Here is a 20018-nt window from a genome sequence, read left to right on the forward strand (position 1 = left end):
ACACACACACAAACAAATTAATTTCTTTACATATCCAAAATTTTTAAATTCATCATTCAAAGACAATGTGCCAATGAGTGGTCCTTAAATTGGGGCATTTTAGGGGAACTGCTAAAACATATATCATTAAGTGTTTCAGAGGATTCTTGTAACAAAAGTTAATAAAAGTTACCAACAAAAGCTACAGAGAAATGACTAATAATCAGAAAAAACTGTATTTTGATCCATTTGCAGAAGCTTTTCTCTTTTATGTTCCTTAAATTGCCTTTATGTTCCTTAATTTGCCTTGAAAACATATCACATGCATCATAAAAAGATAAAAAGGCAATGTTTTGAGATTTGTATGTAATTCTAACATGAAAACTTTCATTCTTTATGGAACTGTATTATATCTATTATTATATCATAGCTATCACTATTATTATTTCATTATTTCTAATTATTTTCCTACAGAAAACCATTATTCAATTCTGAATACAGGAAGGGAATAAAACTCATGGAAAGATCAGTATTAACAAAAGAGTACTTTAATGGTGTGTATGTGGCAATATATCAGAGAATATTAAAAATGGATTCTTGGAATAATTCCATAATTAGAAGTAATAGGCACATTTATGGATTTGAATTTGAGAATTATTTTCTTAAGTAGAACTGTTCAAATATTTATGGGTGTGACAATTGGAGTGATGCCACCTGCTGGAGAGTTACTGTAGGAAAGCTCAGCCATGAGGAGAAGGCCTCTGAGGGCAAGCCATGTGGCCTGGAAGGTCAGCTCCTTGGCGTCAGTAAGTGACATTTGATGTTTCCAGTTTAGACAAGAGGCTTCTGGGAGGAGGAAGGAAACGTTGGGTCATTTTTGTTCTTGACCTCGCCATGGAAGGTCGGATGATGTGGTCTCTTAGAAATTGTTAGATTTTTACCTTTCTCTCTGATCTTTAGATCCTAATTTTCTTTAATAAATGCTTAAAAGTCTAAACTCTTGCTAAAGCTTCCAATTAATTGGTGACCACTCATTAGATTGTTAGACAGTATAGCTAGATAGCAACTTTACATGGGGAGTATACTGATAAATCTAAGTTAATGGAGAAGGAAAAAAAACCACATGAACCTTAAAAAGTATATTGAAATGTATTGTTGGAATCTATATAGTAACAGCATCAGAGAATGACAAATTTACAAACAGAAGGGAACTAGGAAGAAATGTAGTCCAATTCCATCATACAACAGATGAAGTAATATAATTATCCCAAAGTACTCAGGAAGTACCTGGTAAAGCCAATAATCTTTTTTTTTTTTTTTTTTTTTTTTTTTTTTTTTTTTTTTTGCGGGGCAATGAGGGTTAAGTGACTTGTCCAGGGTCACACAGTTAGTAAGTGTCAAGTGTCTGAGGTCAAATTTGAACTCAGGTCCTCCTGAATCCAGGGCCGGTGCTTTATCCACTGCACCACCTAGCTACCCCTAAAACCAATAATCTTAAGGTATTTGCTTAAAGAGATAATGGTTTAAAAAATATTCCTCTAGCCTCAGCTAGGTGGCACAGTGCCTAAAACACTGGCCCTGGATTCAGGAGGACCTGAGTTCAAATCCAGGCTCAAACAATTGACAGTTATTAGCTGTGTGAGCCTGGGCAAGTCACTTAATCCTCATTGCCCCACAAAACATATATTCCTCTAAGAGTTGTAATAAATAATAGGAATGAGTAGTTCAGCGTTTATATATCTACCAAAGGAGAAGATCTTTCACTTGGATTCTAGATGATTTGTAAAACTTTTAGAGTTGTAACAATTTGTTGTTTAACTTCAATAACTTACTTTTCTCCTAACCTGAAAGTGTCAAGTGTATTTGTGTTTAAATTTAAATAAATTAAACTTGTTTTAAATAAAGACAAGAGTTTAAAAACTTTGATGCTGCTTGAAATACAAGAAGAAAACTTCAGGTATCAAAAATCAAAATGACTGTTAGGGATCACAATTTTAGCTTTCACAACCTAGTAATACTTGTTGCTACAAGAATATTCTTTGTGTAATTTGTTTTCTGAACAGTGACCACATTCCAGGTAATGATCAATATAATAAATTAAATCAGCACTCAAAAGTGTGGAAAAAGAAGGGGACTTAATCAAGAAAGGATTTACATTAAATATCTTGGAATAAAAAAGCAAATCTGTATGCTTTGATCAATTAGAAATTGGATTTTTCAAAATGTAAGAATCAAAGTTTTAATTTTCCATAAAGCATTGGGTTTCAATCAATAAAGTTTTTATTTGCCACTGTTCAGCAAAGATTAAAATCCTAGAAAAATGATGTGTTGGGTTGAATCATTCTAGTTCTACCTTAAGGATAGAACCTACTGTCAAATCTAATTATCTATTTTGTTGAATCGACCTTCTGCCTTCACTCCAATTGTTAGTGCCTATCTAAAAATAATAAAGTTTTAATTTCCACAATTTTGGCTTTTAAAGAGGTTTATTTTCATAGCAAAGACAAAGGCCAATTATTTTCACATCCTGACACTTATACCAATAATTCCATTTGAGTATCACAGCAACCTTATGACCTAGGCAGAACAAATATCATTATCCTTATTGTATAGATGATGAAACTTAAGGTGAGAAACATTAATTATCTTGCTCAGCTTATAAATAAAGGAATAAAGCCTCAACTTCACATATTCTAATAGGAAATCAATTAAACTTTCTTTTATACAAAGCTAGTCATCAAGATATAAGATCTTACTTAAGAGAGTAATTATTCTTTACCAAAAAACTATTTTATAAACACGGTTTTAATTCATAAATAAGTCAATACCAGAAAAATAAAATTATAAATGTTAGAGATGTGGGAAAATTGGAGAGTAATTCATTTATGGTGGAGTTGTGAACTGTTCACCACCATTCTGGAAAGCAATTTAGAACTATGCCCCAAACCCTGTAAAACTGTGCATTGCCCCTTTTGATCCAATAATAACACTACTAGGTTTGTACCCCACAGAGATCATAAAAAGGACCCACATGTTAAAAAATATTTATAGCTGCTTTTTTTTGTAGAAGCAAAGAATCAGAAATTGAAGGAATTTCCATCAATTGGAGAATGGCTGAATAAATTAGGGCATATGAATGTAATGGAATACTATAACTGATATAAGAAATGATGAGCAGGATGATTTCAGAAAAGACTGGAAAGACTTACAGGAAGTGATGCTCAGTGAAATAAGCAGAACCAGAAGAATGCTGCATACAGTAACAGCAATATTGTGTGATGATCAGCTGTGATAGACTTAGTTCTTCTCAGCAATCAAAGACAATTCCCAGAAGACTCATGATGGAAAATGTTATCCAAATACAAAAAAAACTTAGGGAGTCTGAATGTAAGTTGAAACATACTATTTTCACTTTTTTTGGTATTTTGGTTGTTTTCTTTCTCATGTTTTTTTTTCCTTTTGTTCTGATTCTTCTTATACAACATGACTAATGTGGAAACTTGTTTAACATGATTGTATATGTATTAATTATATCATATTGCTTTCTTTAGGGAGAGAGGAGAGAAGGGATTAAGAGAGAAATATTTGGAACTCAAAATACTATAAAAATGAATGTTGAAATCTATGTTTACATGGAAAAATAGATTAATGCTGGCTAAATTCCTAATACAGCAATAAATTGTGACAGAAACATTGATAACCAATTATATAACCAATTAACTTTAATAGCCAATGCTAAAATACATTTCACATTTCCCCCCACAAGCTCAAATTCCTTGTTTCAAATGTACTTCTGTGTCAATTTTGGTAATGCCTTATCATAGCTTGGATACAACTTAACCTGGCCTTTGTGTTCTTGAGATAGCAAATTGAAAACAGTTTTGATTAGGTAACTTTGTCAAGACCATACACTCTATAAGGAAAGTTGGGCTATTTTTAATTCCAAAAGACATTTCTTATTATAGGCAAACAAAAGATGCATATTAAGTTAAAATATTTTAGTTTTAATTAATTTGATAGAAAAGTGAGTTTGCTAAAACTTGATTTCATAACTGCTATAAACTGATGTTGAGTGAGAGGAACAGAACCAGAAGAACATTGTACACAGTATCAACAACATTGTGTGATCAACTGTGATAAACTTGACTCTTCTCAGCAATACAATGGTCCAAGATAGTTCCAAAGGAATCATGATGAAAAATGCTCTCCAAATTCAGAAAAAACCAACAACTGTGGAATCTAGATGCAGATTGAACCATACTACTTCTACTTTTTTTGTTTTTCTTTTTGGAGGTTTTTGCCTTTTGCTCTGATTCTTCTTTCACAGCATGACTAATGCAGAAATATGTTTATTGTGAATGTACATATAAAACCTATATCAGATAGCTTGCTGTCTAGAAGAGGAGAGGAAGGAGGGAGGGAAAAAAATTTGAAACTAGAAATCTTATAAAAACAAATGTTGAAAACTATCTCTACATGTAACTAGAAAATAATAAAATATTTTATGATAAAAAATTAAAAATGTGTTCTTTAAAAATTTAAACATATTTGGAATAAATAAAATATCAACTTAAATAGTTATAGACAGTTACAAAGACATAATTAAATATTTATAGCTATAGGTAAAGATAGATTAGAAATAGATTTAGATGAGAGAGATACTATTCTGTGGTTAATAGTGTCATCTGTATTTGAAATGTGAATGAGGTACTGAAAAAATATCAGTAGCATAAGAACATGATGTTTGAAAATGTGCAGTCATATGAGATTAGATGAATAGACTGCAAAATGTCCCATGGGAGTAGATACTAGGGCTTGTCACAAGCTTCATCAATACAGATCTACATCTCAATCTCTCAATTTCATTATTCAAAATGAGTTGTTCTGTCTTTGATCTTGCAAATTATGTCACAATCACTCCATCTGCTGTCATTTGAAAGCATTTTGTTTCCTTGCTGCTTCAACTAAAGGACCACTGCAGCTTTTCAGTGTTTTTGCTGTTCACCATGATGTTGATGACTATCCCATTTTGGCTCACATCATACAATATCTGCTAAAGTATACTTCTACCATATGACTTTCTCATAATATAAGTTTGCAAAAGGGATTATTTTCATGAAAGTGGCTGACCATAATCTATTACATTTTTGCAGGTCACCTTTTGCCACTAAGTAACCTTAGTTGAAAGAAGATATTGATAAAAAGTTCTTGGAATAGCAGCTCTAATAGATTCATGTTGAATGAATGAAGAAATAAGCTGTCAAACCAAATGTGATATTACAGCTATGTTTATAATGACTTTCTACTCTTTTCCAAGCTTCAGCATTATTTTTGATACATGTTCAAATATCAGTGATATAGACAGCTAGTTAGTTACTAAACAAGATAAAGAAGATCACATAGTTCTTAGCACAGTACCTGGAACCCATAATTGGTGACTAATAAATACTTTTGGGGCAGCTAGGTGGTGCAGTGGATAGAGCACATGCCCTGGATTCAGGAAGACCTGAGTTCAAATCCGGCCTCAGACACTTGACACTTAGTGGCTGTGTGACCCTGAGCAAGTCACTTAACCTTCATTGCCCCACAAAAATTAAAAAAAAAATTTAAAAATCTAAATAAACAAAAATAATTACTTTTGATTGATTGATTGGTATAAGATAAAATACATATTTTATTTTATAACATTTTAAGTTTTTTCAAAACCAAATCCAATGTAGTAAAATTTAGAATGGAGTCAAGTAACTGATAAAACAAAACAAAACTCTTCATTATAAGTTTTCTATAATAGTGTCATTTCCAAGACATAGAAGGAACCAATTCCAATTTAAAAGGCTGATAAGTGTTCCCCCAATGCTGTGTACAGAAATATGACAAGCAGTTTTCAAAAAAAATTAATGTATAAGAAAACTATAAAATAGATTAAAATGCTCTACATCAAAAATGAACAAAGAAATTAAAATTAAACCAACTTTGAGGTTCTCCTCACACCCATCAGAAAGAAGAAACAAAAGAGAAAGATGACAAACATCAGAGGGGGGCAGTGATATGGTAAAGCTGGTGGAATTTCCTTTTCTTTTTTAAAGATATTATTCATTGATGGAGTGAAGGGATGTATAGTTTTTTTTCAAAAAATTATTATTTAAAAATAAGAAAGAATTAGAAAAAATTTTGGCAGAGGAAAGGCAGTATGCTCTTAAAATTCACAACAAGATTACTCCAAAAAAACCTCCAAATAATGCCATAGGACAATTCCTGGAACAGCAGAACCCACAAAAGAATAGGCTGAGATCATTTTCCAGCTAAAGACAGCTTAGAAGGTTGGCAGGAGGGGTCTTCTGTGCCAACGCAGGAGTGGAGGCCAACCCAGTGGTGACACTAACACAGAGCCAGTCCCAGAAAGGCCTTGCCAGAGAGAGAGAGACTCCTGGAGCTTCTGAATCAGCTACAGTCCCAGCGTCTTCTGGAACCAAGCTCACAGTCTGGTGAGAGGGTTGAGCGGTTGGCTGGGGGTAGATTACAGGGGTCTATCCTGGTGCTGAAGCAGAATTTCAGTGTTTCACCCCTGCTGGGAACCAAGAATTAGGCAAGAGTGGTGGTGGCTCAGGTGGGGGAAGGGCTCCTTGGAGCTAATAACCACAGCAAACAAAATTTTGTTGCCTGGTTAATTAGCAAGTTGGCCTGGGATTATTAAAAGACCAGAACATAGACAAGGCTGCCCCTCCTTAAATTGTACCACCTGAGACCCCTTGAAGCTTAGGAAAGTACAGCCTGGAAAAAGTGCCCCACTTTAAGAAGTAGTTAAAAGTCAAGTAAAAGAAAGGCAAGGTGAGAAAACAGATAAAAATGCAGACCATGGAAAGTTTCTTTAGTAACAAGGAAGATTGAGGTGCACCCTCAGAAGAGGATAGCAAAATTGAGGCTCCTACATCCAAAGGTTCCAAGAAAAATATGAATTGGTCTAAGGCCATAGAAGCACTCAGAAAGTACTTTGAAGATAAAGTAAGAGAAGTAGAAGAAAAATAGAGAAATGAAAGTGACACAGGAGGGTCATGAAAAAAGGGTCAACAGCTTGAAAAGCCAAATTGGCCAAATGGAAAAGGAGGTATGAAAGTTCTCTGAAGAAAATAATTTCTTAAAATTAGGATTGATCAAAAAGAAGCTAATGACTTTATGAAAAATCAAAACAAAAAAAGGAAATTCAAATGAATTTTAAAATCAAGGGCAATAGGAAACATCTCCTTGGAAAAACAGCTAACCTGGAAAATACATCCAGGAAAGATAATTTGAAAATTTTTAGACTATCTAAAACCATTATCAAAAAAAGACATTAAACATTATCTTCCATGAAATTGTCAGGGGAAATTGCCCTGATATTCTAGAAGCAGAAGGCAAAATAGAAATGGAAAGAATCCATTGATCACCTCCTGACAGAGATCCCAAAAACGAAAACTCCCAGGAATATTATAGCCAATTTCCAGAGCTCCCAGGCCAAGGAGAAAAGATTGCAAGCAGCCAGAAAGAAACACTTTGAATACTGTGGAGCCAGAGTCAGGATAGCACAAGATCTAACAGCTTCTACATTAAAGAATCAGAGGGCATGGAATATGATATTCTAGAGGGCAAAGGAATTGGGATTACAACTAAGAATCACTGTTCCAGAAAAACTAAGTATAATCTTTCAGAGGGGAAAATAGGACTTCAATATGTGGTTAAGTGACTTGCCCAGGGTCCCACAGCTAGTAATTGTCAAGTGTCTGAGGCCAGATTTCAACTCAGGTCCTACTGAATCCAGGGCTGGTGCTTTATCCACTGCACTACCTAGCTGCCTCATAGGCAAGTCCCTTTACTTTGTTAGTCATAAGTATCCGTAATTTTATTGCTTCATTAAGGAAACAATTGTTTCTTAACAAAGCACAGGGGAAATGTGAAAAATAATAGGATTTGGCAGATGCCATATGGCCCCACCTGAAGTTTTATTTGGAATTGATTGAATTGGGTGAGACAGTGAGATTGACTGAGAACCTACTTAAGGATGATTAAATCAAGACAACCAGGCTCGTCCTGAGTGGGGTGTTGTTCTCAGTGCCTGTGGACTATAACATCAACAGGAGATTACCCTCAACCAATCAGCTTGAAGGACCTCCCCTTTCAGGGAGGGAGACAGGAAGTAGGAAGGTGAGGGTGGCTTACTGGATACTCTTCTTTTTGTCTGGGACTTTGGCGTGGAGGCAGAACTTCATGTGGGCTGCTAGTGAAAGGCTAGGTTTTCTCCCTGGCTATACTGAATAGATCTAAGCTAGGGTTTCCCATTCTATAAGAGATGTGTTCTCAACCTCCCTCTCTCTTCACTAACTTCTAATATACTTTAATAAATACATAAAAGCCTAAACTCTTGCTGAATTTATTAGTAAATCTTAGCTAGTTTTACCAAAAAAACTGGGGTGGAGGGAGCAGGTAAAGACCCACATTAGATTTTAAACATCACAAATGAAAAAGAAGACTTTCAGTTATGATACTTACTTTGCTGGCTATTGTGAATAAAATTCTTTGTCAGGTTTAAGGTACTATATAAATGCTACCTATTACTGTTGTTGCAAGGATCAACCTCATGGGTTTATTGTAAGGAAATCTCTCCTTAAAGTACTATATAAATGTAGTTTACTACCAAGAAAAAAAAAATGATGATCAGGATGCCATCAGAAAAAACCAGAAGGACCTACATGAGCTCATGCAAAGTGAAATGTACTGTATACAAAAAACAGCAATACTGTAAGATGATCTGTTATGAATTACTTATTTATTTTCAGCAATGCAATGACCCAAGACAACTCTGAAGGTCCTATGAAAAATGCAGTCTGTCTACAGAGAGAGAACTGATGGTGTCTGAATACAGATTGAAGCATAATTTTTTGTCAATTTCTTTCCCTGAAGTTTTGTTTTTGTCTGTTTTTTTTTTTCACAACCTGGCTAATGTGGAAATGTTTTGCATGACTGCGGATGTATAGCTTATATTGAATTGCTTGAGTTCTTGGGGGGTGGGGAGAGGGAGGGAGGAAGAAATTTTGGAACACAATGTTTTTTTAAAAAAAACATGTCAAAATCTGTATCTATATGTAATTTGGGAAAATAAAACTTAATGGGACAAAAATATTTTTAAAAAGAAAAAGAAAAAATTAATATATAAAATAAGAAAAAAGGCCATACCAGAAGAAATTAGTTATTCTGATATTACCCACAATAGTTCAGTTTGTGAGGTTTATAAATTTTTTAAAATAATTTTGCTCTCAGGTCCTCTAATATAAAGGACCATTTCTGGTTCATTATATGTTCTTTACCTTCAATAGACTTATGATCATGGGCTTGGCAGTATAAATCTAGAGGAAGATAAAGGATAAAGTAATATTTGTTATTTTCTAGAGTTCTTCCCCCTTTTCTAATGGTGCTCCCCATTGTTACTATGCCACAGGTATAAATCCTATCAGATGGATTATTAGGATTAACTACATTGTGAAAAAATTCCCAGTTATACATAAAAGGAAAGTTTCTAGTATAAGAGTTTTGGTTGAATAGAGCTTGCTTTGGTCTTTTCAGTTAGATTCCCCCTCTTTGTTCCTGATTTTTTAATATTTTTGTTTTTATCTCATGATCCATCATTCTCTTTCTCCTACCTCAAGCAAAACAAATTTTGATCCTTCCATGTAAATTATCTTCTTGAGTTTCTATAACAAAACAATTTCGTCATCCTATAATTAATATTTTTATGCAGAATCATCTACAAATAAAGAGACATCAAGAGAATTTCACCATTTATGAAGGAATCTTTCTTGAACTTAGATACAATCTTGCACATTTTTTGTCAAGACTATCATCTTGTTAATTGTCTAGCTTGATATTGATAAATCGGAGAAGGATGTCAAAAAAATGTATGACAAATCCTGTAGGGATTGGATCTAAACAAAACCAATAATATATTCTTAGTGGAGCTATGAGGTGGTACAAACATTCTGAAAGCAATTTGGCATTATGCCCAAAAAGTCAGTAAACTGACCATATCCTTTGATCCAATAATAGCACTTTAATGAGTTAAATGCTTCCCAGTAATTAAAACAAATAAAAACAAGAAGAATTGGATCCTCTACATCTTTCATCAATTGTGTAACTGTGAAGAATTGTTCTGTTCTAGGAATAAGAAAAATCTTGTTTTCCCTTCTCATTATTTTCATCAGGGAAACAGTTCTAGTGTATTGGGTAGCTCTTCTATGGAAGATATATGGGAAGATATCAACAAAAATAACACAATTAGAAGACATGGATAGATTGTAATCTGCACAAATGGTGATAATGTCAACACTAATAAGAACATGAAACCATTATGATATTGAATTATATCTTAAAATGTTTTAGCTATTATGAAGAAAATATGATTATATCATAAAGAATGCAAAAAGTACCCATAGTTACATTTAATAGGCACAATATATTTTGTACAACATATTTGCCTTTCTAAATAAAATTGTTTTACTTAGCCTAGTAGTAAAATTAAGTTTCATTTTAAGAGTAAATGATCTGACAATGAGTTGGTGACAGTTTCAATATATTGGGAAGGTATAGAAATGCAACCTAGTATTACTATTGGTTAGGAAGACAGTTCAAAAGAAAATAACTTGCAAATAGATACTTGAGAGCTCACTGTTTCTCAAATCATGGAAGAGTTTTTAATCTAACCATAGGTCCTAACATTCAAGAAGTATCATAATTTTAAGTTATGCATAAATTTCTCTACTTCATACACATATTATTCTCTCTTAACATTAATTTTATTCATTTTTCCCTAGAGATGCAAAGAAACAACATGGCATCTTCTCTTAGTCAAAGAAAAAATATTTCAAGGATATAGTTAAATACAGGCAGAGAGGTTCTCTAGTATCATTTATCAAATTATCCTTTTAGAAATTAAGTATTATTTTAATGAACAGTGGAATAATTTTCTATTTTTATTGGTTAGTTAGACTAGTTGAAAGTATTTGGGAAATTGGTTAAAATTGTATTCCATTCATTTTTTAAATAAATATAATTTTAAAAACTGAATTTTAAAAATCAAAGGGAAATTCTCAAAGTAGCCTGTGATTTAACAATAATTGATGGATTTTCCAGTGAGGAAGCACCCAACACAGATGTAACCCCTCTCTGGCTTAATAAATGGACTTTATTAATTACTGTGGCCAAAATATCTTTTTCTTCTAATGAGTCTCTAAGTGCTATAAGTTAGTCAAACCCTTTCCAACATGGAACATGCCAGAGTTAACCACATTTCCAACCAGCCTGAGCTTGGGCTTCACTGGAACAGAATTTTTGGACCTTAAGGTTAAAATACTATGGCATTTTTTATTAAAAATAAGAAAGTGAAAAAACATTCTTAATAAATGTTGTTATTGATATTTTAACTATAATTAGTGACTTTTGTAAATTAGATCCATGCCAAGTAATCAAAGCAGATTCATTTTATATTCCTTCAAGAAAGCACTTTTATTATTTTATATTACAATACTGATTAATTTTCAAATGATGTTTACTCTGTTTTGGTATGGCTTTTTTTTTCTTCCACTCAGATGCTTTAAACAACTAAACATTCTCCTTTTCCCTATTCAATTGTTTTTTTCTACTTCTGTATTCAGTCCAGGCACATAGTATTTGATTTTAGTGTTTACCCTACATTGTATTATGATGAAACATATTACAAAAATTATCATGAAATATATTCCATAGCCAAAATCAATACATCTTAGGTGTGCAATCTATCTCTAGAATAACTCTTTAAATTGAAAAGCTTATTTTAGATATTTAATCAGTTATGCACTTTTGATGACTTTTTCCAAAATACAAACAAGCCAAATAATTATCTTGATAAATAGTTTAGATATTTGGTGAAATATAGTAAATGGGTTTTTTTCCTTTAGAAAGAGCTTTTTAAAGTTATTATAATCTATATGATGGTAATGCTACTATTAGATTCAACTATCATAGAACAGCTAATTAAAGGTATCTCATATGCTCCATTTTAAAATCCTATCATTAATAATTCAAAAAAGTCCTAATATAGTGCTTATTGTCATTATAGCAATGTAAGCAAAATGCAACCTCTGCAGATCCAATAAAACTGGAAAGTCTTAGAATATGAACCTGCTGAAGGATTTTCCTCTGTTCAGAAGACAAACGTAAGTAAATTTAGTAGTCTCATCACCTGAAGACTGGCCACCAAGTGATAAACATTTTAACTACAGCAATTCAAAACACAGAGGAGCTACAAAATGTGGCAGTGGAGGGAGTGACCACACTGATAAAAATATAGTCCCTAAAATATTGATGTCAATGATATTTGTGTCTGCTTCTTTTCATAAATGTTATATTGTGTCTCCACCAAAGCCATACTTTAATAAATAGTAGTTTAGCCACATTCAACAATAATCCCTTTATTTCTACATGATCTAACAAAAGTTTTATCAATAAGTATAGAAATATATTAAAGTCTAGATGATGTATTCTTTACCTTTCATAAATGGTTATGATTTGACTTAGGACCCATTACATAACTTATTTTATTCTAATTTTTTGTAAACTTTAGAAATCAAAAGGGTCTTTTATAAAAATCTATTCCAACTTCTTTATTTTATATTTAAGTTCTCTTTATAGATTATAAACTCTTTGAAGTCAAAGCCTGGAATATATTTACAATTTATCTCTTAAGCTTCCAAACTGTTATAATACTTTAAACATAAGAACTACTCATTAAACATGTGTTAGAGAGATGAATTTTCATTGTTATAAGATAAATTTAGAAATAGGAAAATATGTTAGTAATAATAATAATTATTATTGTTGTTATTGTTATTATTTTATTATGTAGGGGGAGGGAATAACTTTGTTAAATGCCTCCTATATCCCAGGCACTGTGATAAGAATTTAATAAATATGTCATCCTCATTATCATTATTATTATTTAGGAGTAGGAGATAGAAGAGTAGGCAGTAGCTAGATAGATGGCACAGTGAATAGAAAAACTAACCTGGAGTCAGGAATACCTGAGTTCACATATAACCCAGAAATTATTAACTGTATGTATGTATGCATGTATGAATGTTTGTATCTATGTCCCTATATGTATGAATATATACCCATACATGTATGTGTATATACATACACAGAGACACACACACATATATCACTATGGGTACAATCAATTCACTTCTGTCTACCTCAGTTTCCTCATGTGTAAAATGGGGATAATAATAGTACTTACCTTCCAGTGTTGCTGTGAGGATGAAATGAGATATTTGGAAAACTTTTGTTATATAAGTACAAGTTATCATCATCATCATCATGAAGGGTTTTTTGTGACTTAATTGAAAAGCAGAAAGGAAACACTAATACGAAAGAATAGCTTTTCATTTGATATTATTAATCTGGACTAATTTACTTTCTAACATGTGATATCAATAAAAAAATAATTTTGCAGTCATACCTCCCAGGGTAGCTGATAGCAAGAAGTGAGTCCCATATTTCTTGATGAGATTTTCCGTGATTTGCTGTAGAGTGGGTCGACGTCCCAATAGCCTAATATTGCGGAAGAATTCAGGGGCAAGAGGCAATGGGGAGCCAAGGAAATTTCTTCTCTCCACAGCAAGGTTATTTACTTTCCAGCGGCCAAACTCCCTGAAAAGCAAATTTACTTTTATTCATAAACACATATTCTACCTATATTTTTTCATTTGCCAAATTCACTTGATCGCCTGGGTTCACTATATTACAACAATTCTTTGTTGTAGTCATCTGTCATATACTCTAGTGAGAAGAAGTAACATTTATAATGAACTTAACTAGAGTGAATAATCCATTACCAAAATATGAAAAGTAGTTCTATAAATCCACTGATTTGTTTTTATGTGAGGATATGACACAAGGGGAAAAGCAGCTGTGACATATGTCACAGACCATATGGCAGCCTCAAAATCAGGAAGTCATGAGTTCCAATTTGCTTCTCACCCATACTAGCTATGGGACCATGTGCAAGTTATTAATTTCTCTCAGTACCCCCTGGCAATTGTCTAAAATCATAAATTGCAGATGCCTTGCTAATCTTCATTGATAAAGTAAGTTTATACACCAATAAAAATATTGTTCCAGATCAAATTAGCAAACAAAAGTTTATGGAGTAACCAGGAAATAGGCAATCATTCTTTGAGAAGCCAAAGAAACTATTCCACTTCCTTATCTATTAAATGTACTCCATTTCCCCCCTCTTATCTCAAGCTAATAGAAAAAAATCAACTAGCTACATGCTAAAAAAATATACTTCTAATCACTATCTTTCTGGAATTTGACAAAAGCTTAGACCCTGCCAAGAATCATTGAGAAAAAGCAGATCTTTTTTCTCTTAATAACTCCACAGGATGCTTTTATGGGACATGAGCACATGGTACATGTTCTTCAAAATCCATTTTAAGATACTGTCTTTTCTGTTAAAACAGTGGCCTGTTGCTTTTGCTAACTAGATTTATAATAATGCTAGCTGCTTCAGAACAAGGATATTTTATACTTTTCTCACTGAATAAATGTACTGACTACTTTTTATCTCTTTTCAACTATGGAATTTTATTTGTATGATTATATAAATGAGTATATTATTTCCATGTTGCTGCTGTAAAGATTATTAAACATCAAATATTTACTTTACAGACTCTCAAAATATTATGATACAAGTAAATACAACTTCTAAAGACCATTCATAATTTTTAAATTGTCATGATATCACATGACTTTAGTACTTAGACAGTCCAACACATTAATTTAAGGCACACATTCAGGTGAAAATATATAAGTATCCCATATAGGAACTGTCACCATCAATGCCCTACAACTCCCCTCTAGGCACAGTAACAAACTTCTCTACACATGCCAAGATGAATTAACATTTATTATTTCTTTCTTTTTAAAAATTAATAAATATATTTATTTCTAGTTTTGCGTTCCAAGTTTTTATCCCTCCTTTCCTCCCTCCCCTCCCTCCTCCCTGAGGCAGCAAGCAATCAGATATGGGTTATACATGTATGATTATGTAAAACATTACTATATTAGTCATTTTGTTCAAGAAAATTTGAATAAAAGAAAAAAATGAAAGAAGGAGAAAAATATCATGCTTCTGTCTGTGTTCCATCAATATCAATTCTTTCGTTGGAAGTAGATAGTTTTCTTCATCATTAGTCCTTTGGGATTGTCTTGAACCATTGCTAAGGATAGTAAAGTCATTCACAGCTCTTCATCAAACATTATTGCTATCACTGTGCACAATGTTCTCCTGGTTCTGCTCACTTCACTATACATCAGTTCATACAAGTTTTTTCCCAGGCCTTTCTGAAATCATCCTTATTGTCCTTTCTTATAGCACAATATTCTATCACCATCATATACCACAACGTGTTTAGCTATTCCTCCCCTCTGAAACTGCCTTTCTAGATATTCCTCCCAGGTCAATAAGAAAGGAGCCTTACAGCCTCTGTTCCACAGATGTTTTATTAGAGAGAATAAAGTAAACAGCAAAGGTGAAATTAATAAAATCAAAGACAAGGAAATAGGGGAGAAGAAATACAGATAATCTTCCTAGCTCTAACCTAAGTCTATACAATCTCCAACTTGCTTGCAGTTAAGCTAATTCAAATGAAAGCAGGGCTTTTGTATTAACTCACCACCTGGGACATCTGCTGTAGCTGCTTGCAACCACCAGAAGTGGAGAAGAGAGCTCTGGAAGAGACTCAGACTCCCCTCAGCGAGCATCTAATTTTCCTCCCCCAAAAGGGGAGGTCCTTCAAAAACTGCCTATGGAGAGAGGTTTTTCCTTCTGACTTCAGTAGCATACATAACTTCATAGCAGGCCAGGTGTGGCCCCTCCCAAATATGTCAGCCTAATTCTAATAATATTACCACACAAGGTATGTAGAATTCAATTCCCAAAGTGTACTAAATGTTTATTACTATATAAAAAGTATTATATTACATACTGATGATACAAACAAGAAATAATGTAGATACTGTACTCAAACAGCTTACATGTACAAAGCAATATGACATGTAACTAAGAAATAAAACAATATGTTGTAGGCTAAGGCAAATTGAAGACAAAAGAGTGTCTTGTCATAACTTCTAGAATTCAAGAATTATAATGAAGGTTCAGTATTAAACAATCTGACCTAAATTCCTAAAGCAGGAATAGCCTATAAATTCTTTCAAAAAGTAAATAGCATTATAGCCACTATTCAAAGTTATCTAGAGATGGGGAAATCATTACCTCCTAAGGTAATTCTAATTTATAGAAACTTTTTGTTTAATACAGAGCTGAAGAGTCCAACCTTCAACTGTCTAAATCTTGCCCACTGTCAAGGAAAATAAATCTAATTTAACCTCTGTTACACATAAGACACTGTTTAAAAAATGAAGAAAAAAAGAAGTTCCTGCTCTCAGGATGTTTGCAATATAACAGCAAGAACAACAGAAAAAACAGCAACTTCATATAGCACCTATATGCCAGGCACTGTGGTGACACAGCTAATTAAGTGTCTGATGTGGATTTGAACTCAGGCCTTCCTGATTCCAGGCCTGCCACTTGACTCACTGAGTCAAATAGCTATAAAAACTTTTCAAAAATGAACTGAGGGGGCAGCTAGGTGGTGCAGTGGATAGAACACCGGCCCTGGATTCAAGAGGACCTGAGTTCAAATCCAGCTTCAGACCCTTGACACTTACTAGCTGTGTGACCCTGGGCAAGTCACTTAACCCTCATTGCCCTGCCCCCCCCCAAAAAAAAAAGAACTGAAAAGTTATACAATTGAAAGAATGAGAATTTTTTTTTTTTTAGTGAGGCAATTGGGGTTAAGTGACTTGCCCAGGGTCACACAGCTAGTAAGTGTTAAGTGTCTGAGGCCGGATTTGAACTCAGGTCCTCCTGACTCCAGGGCCGGTGCTCTATCCACTGCGCCACCTAGCCACCCCAAGAATGAGAATTCTAAAGGAAATAAAAGCTGTAGATGGAAGACATGAGAATTAAAAGCATGAAATGTACAAAACCTTATTCAAGGTAAAAACCATCTGAAAATTAGCACTGACTAAAAATAAGAAAATCACACCATGAAAAAACAAGAAATATTAAACATCAAAAGACTGAAAAAATTCAAAGAAGCTATATGGCATCTCATACCAGAAATAAATAATCTAGATAATTAATCAAGTTGAAGTAATTTAGGAATAATTAAAAAGCCTGAAAGCTTGAGAAGAGTCCAAAAATCATGACAAAAACTCTAAATCTCACTTCAAAAGACTATTGTTAATAAAAAAAAATAATGTGTAGGCATTAGAACAATAGAAGAGCAGACCAAGACGCTAGAATAAAGTCAGGGATTCACCTGAGCTCTCCTAAATTCCCCTCCTAACTACTTTAAAATGATGCCTCAGAAGGAACTCTGGAGAGGCCTAACCAACAAATGGATGGAATGAAACACTTTTCCTGTCCAAGACAACTTAGAACTAAGTTAGAAAGGTGTATTTCGGGGCAGCTAGGTGGCGCAGTGGATGGAGCACCGGCCCTGGAGTCAGGAGGACCTGAGTTCAAATCCGGCCTCAGACACTTAATACTTACTAGCTGTGTGACCCTGGGCAAGTCACTTAACCCCAATTGCCTCACTAAAAACAAAACAAACAAAAAAAGAAAGGTGTATTTCAGTGGGGTGAGAGTGGAACTCGGTCCAGTGCAGGGTTTACCCTAGCATATTCACAGAAGGCCTTGGGCATAAAGAACCAATAGTGATGGCTTAAAAAGCTGTTGATCTATAGATTGTAAGGGGGTGCAAAAACTGTTCAGAAAGAGCTCATTGGGAACATTTTGCTGGCACTGGGTGCAGGAAGTAGTCAAATAAAAGGATCTGGAATGGATTTTTTATGTTTTGATGATCTTAAAAAGAAGAAAGGAAAGAGGAAACAAGATACACTAAGTAAAAGGAGGGGTAGGAAGACTAGGGGAATTTTCTCATATAAATCAGGTTAAACAAGTGGATGTCAATACAAATATATTAGGGGTGAAGGTGGCAGGCATCACTAGAAACTTACTGTTAAATTAAGAAGTCACAGGGGGGCAACTAGGTGGTACAGTGGATAAAGCACCAGCACTGGATTCAAGAGGACCTGAGTTCAAATCCAGCCTCAGACACTTTACATACTTACTAGTTATGTGACCCTAGGCAAGTCATTTAACCCTCATTGCCTCACCAAAAATAGATAGATAGATATAGATAGATAGATAGATAGATAGATAGATAGATAGATAGATAGATAGATAGATAGATAGATAGATAGATAGATTAATAAATAGATTAAGAAGTCACAGAAGGGTAGGAGAGAGGGGGAGAGAGAGAGAGAGAGAGAGAGAGAGAGAGAGAGAGAGAGAGAGAGAGAGAGAGAGAACAAACGAGAATGCCAAAGAGTTTGGTAGAGGAATTCATTTGATTCAGTGGAGTAACAGAGAGAGCAGGTTCAGGGAGAGATTAGTTATAAGTAAAATAAACTCCAAGGTAGGAGAAGTCATGAAGAACGGTGCAAAAGAAAAGAAAGAAGGAATAAGAACTTGAGATAAAGAGAAAGTGGAGAGGAAAAGGAGGGAGAAATATAATGCAATAGTATAATAAAATCAAAAAGGAAAACTAAATTAATTATAGGGAGAAGTAGACAATAAATTTCTAATAGTGGGGAATTCGACATATTCCTCCAGAACTAGACCAATCCAAAAAAAATACATTAAGGATCTGAATGAAATAATAGAAAAGTTAGATATGACAGATAACTGGTAATTTTGAACAGAAATTCAAAGAAATGTATATATCTCTTAGCAGTGCATGACACCTTTATAAAAATATAACAGAAGAGAAAAATCTCATAAAGAAGAGCAATATCAAACATATGCTTTATGAAACTATGCCCAAAGGGATATAAAGCTGTGTATACCCTTTGACCCAGCAATACCATTATTAGGTCTTTTTACCAAAAAGATTATTAAAAAAAAGGAAAAGGACCCACATGTACAAAAATATGTATAGCTTCTCTTTTTGTGGGGGCAAGGAATTAGAAATTGAGGGGATGCCCATCAACTGGGGAATGACTGAACAAGTTGTGGTATATTAATGTAATGGAATACTATCGTGCTCTAAGAAACACTGAGCAGGTGGATTTCAGAGAAACCTGGAAGGACTTACATGAACTGTTGAAGAGTGAGATGAGCAGAACCAGAAGAACATTGTACACAGTATCAACAACATTGTGTATTGATCAACTGTGATCCACTTGACTCTTCTCTGCAATACAATGGTACAAGATAGTTCCAAAGGACTCATGATGGAAAATGCTCTCCAAATCTAGAAAAAAAGAACTATGGAATCTAGATGCAAATTGAACCATACTATTTCTATTCTTTTGTTTGTTTTTCTTTTTTGAGGTTTTCCCTTTTTGTGCTGATTCTTCTTTCACAACAAGACTAATGCAGAAAATATGTTTACTGTGATTGTACATATATAACCTATATCAAATTGCTTGCTGTTTTTGGGGAGGAGAGAGGAAGAGGAGGGGGGGAGAAAAATTTGAAACTAGAAATTTTATAAAAACAAATGTTGAAAACTATCTCTGCATGTAACTGGAAAATAATAAAATACTTTCATGGAAAAATAAATTAACCATTAAGGCAAAAAACATGTTTTATGAAATAAAAAATACTAAAATTATATTCAATAAAGGGTCATTGAAGAAGGATTAAAAATTAACTGAGTACTAAATGACATAATCCAATGGAACTGGTTCAAAGTGAGTCTACCACTTCCTTCTGGCCTCCTCAGATGAGAAGACTTCTGATTGTATTGCTAGTGCCCTCAACCTTCCATCTCCTACTGGGAATAGAATGTCCCCTGGGGACAAGCATCCCCGAGGTCAAGCATCTTCCATCTTCCCCA

The 20018-nt window shown here is 33.8% G+C and overlaps 1 protein-coding gene across 5 annotated transcripts in view; it reads right to left on the bottom strand.

The window, feature by feature from the left end:
* Window positions 1–20018, bottom strand: part of BRINP3 (BMP/retinoic acid inducible neural specific 3) — a 551226-nt gene that overhangs the window by 223617 nt on the left and 307591 nt on the right. For 4 of the 5 annotated variants that reach the window (XM_043962623.1, XM_043962625.1, XM_043962622.1 and 1 more), the window contains exon 3: window positions 13502–13692. The exons of the other annotated variant lie outside the window; for it this stretch is intronic. In XM_043962623.1, the coding sequence (XP_043818558.1) occupies window positions 13502–13692 (191 nt within the window). The remainder of the gene's footprint in view (window positions 1–13501; window positions 13693–20018) is intronic. 5 annotated transcript variants of the gene reach the window in all.

This window comes from Dromiciops gliroides, chromosome 4 (assembly GCF_019393635.1).
Source record: "Dromiciops gliroides isolate mDroGli1 chromosome 4, mDroGli1.pri, whole genome shotgun sequence".
Classification (NCBI taxonomy): Eukaryota; Metazoa; Chordata; class Mammalia; order Microbiotheria; family Microbiotheriidae; genus Dromiciops; species Dromiciops gliroides.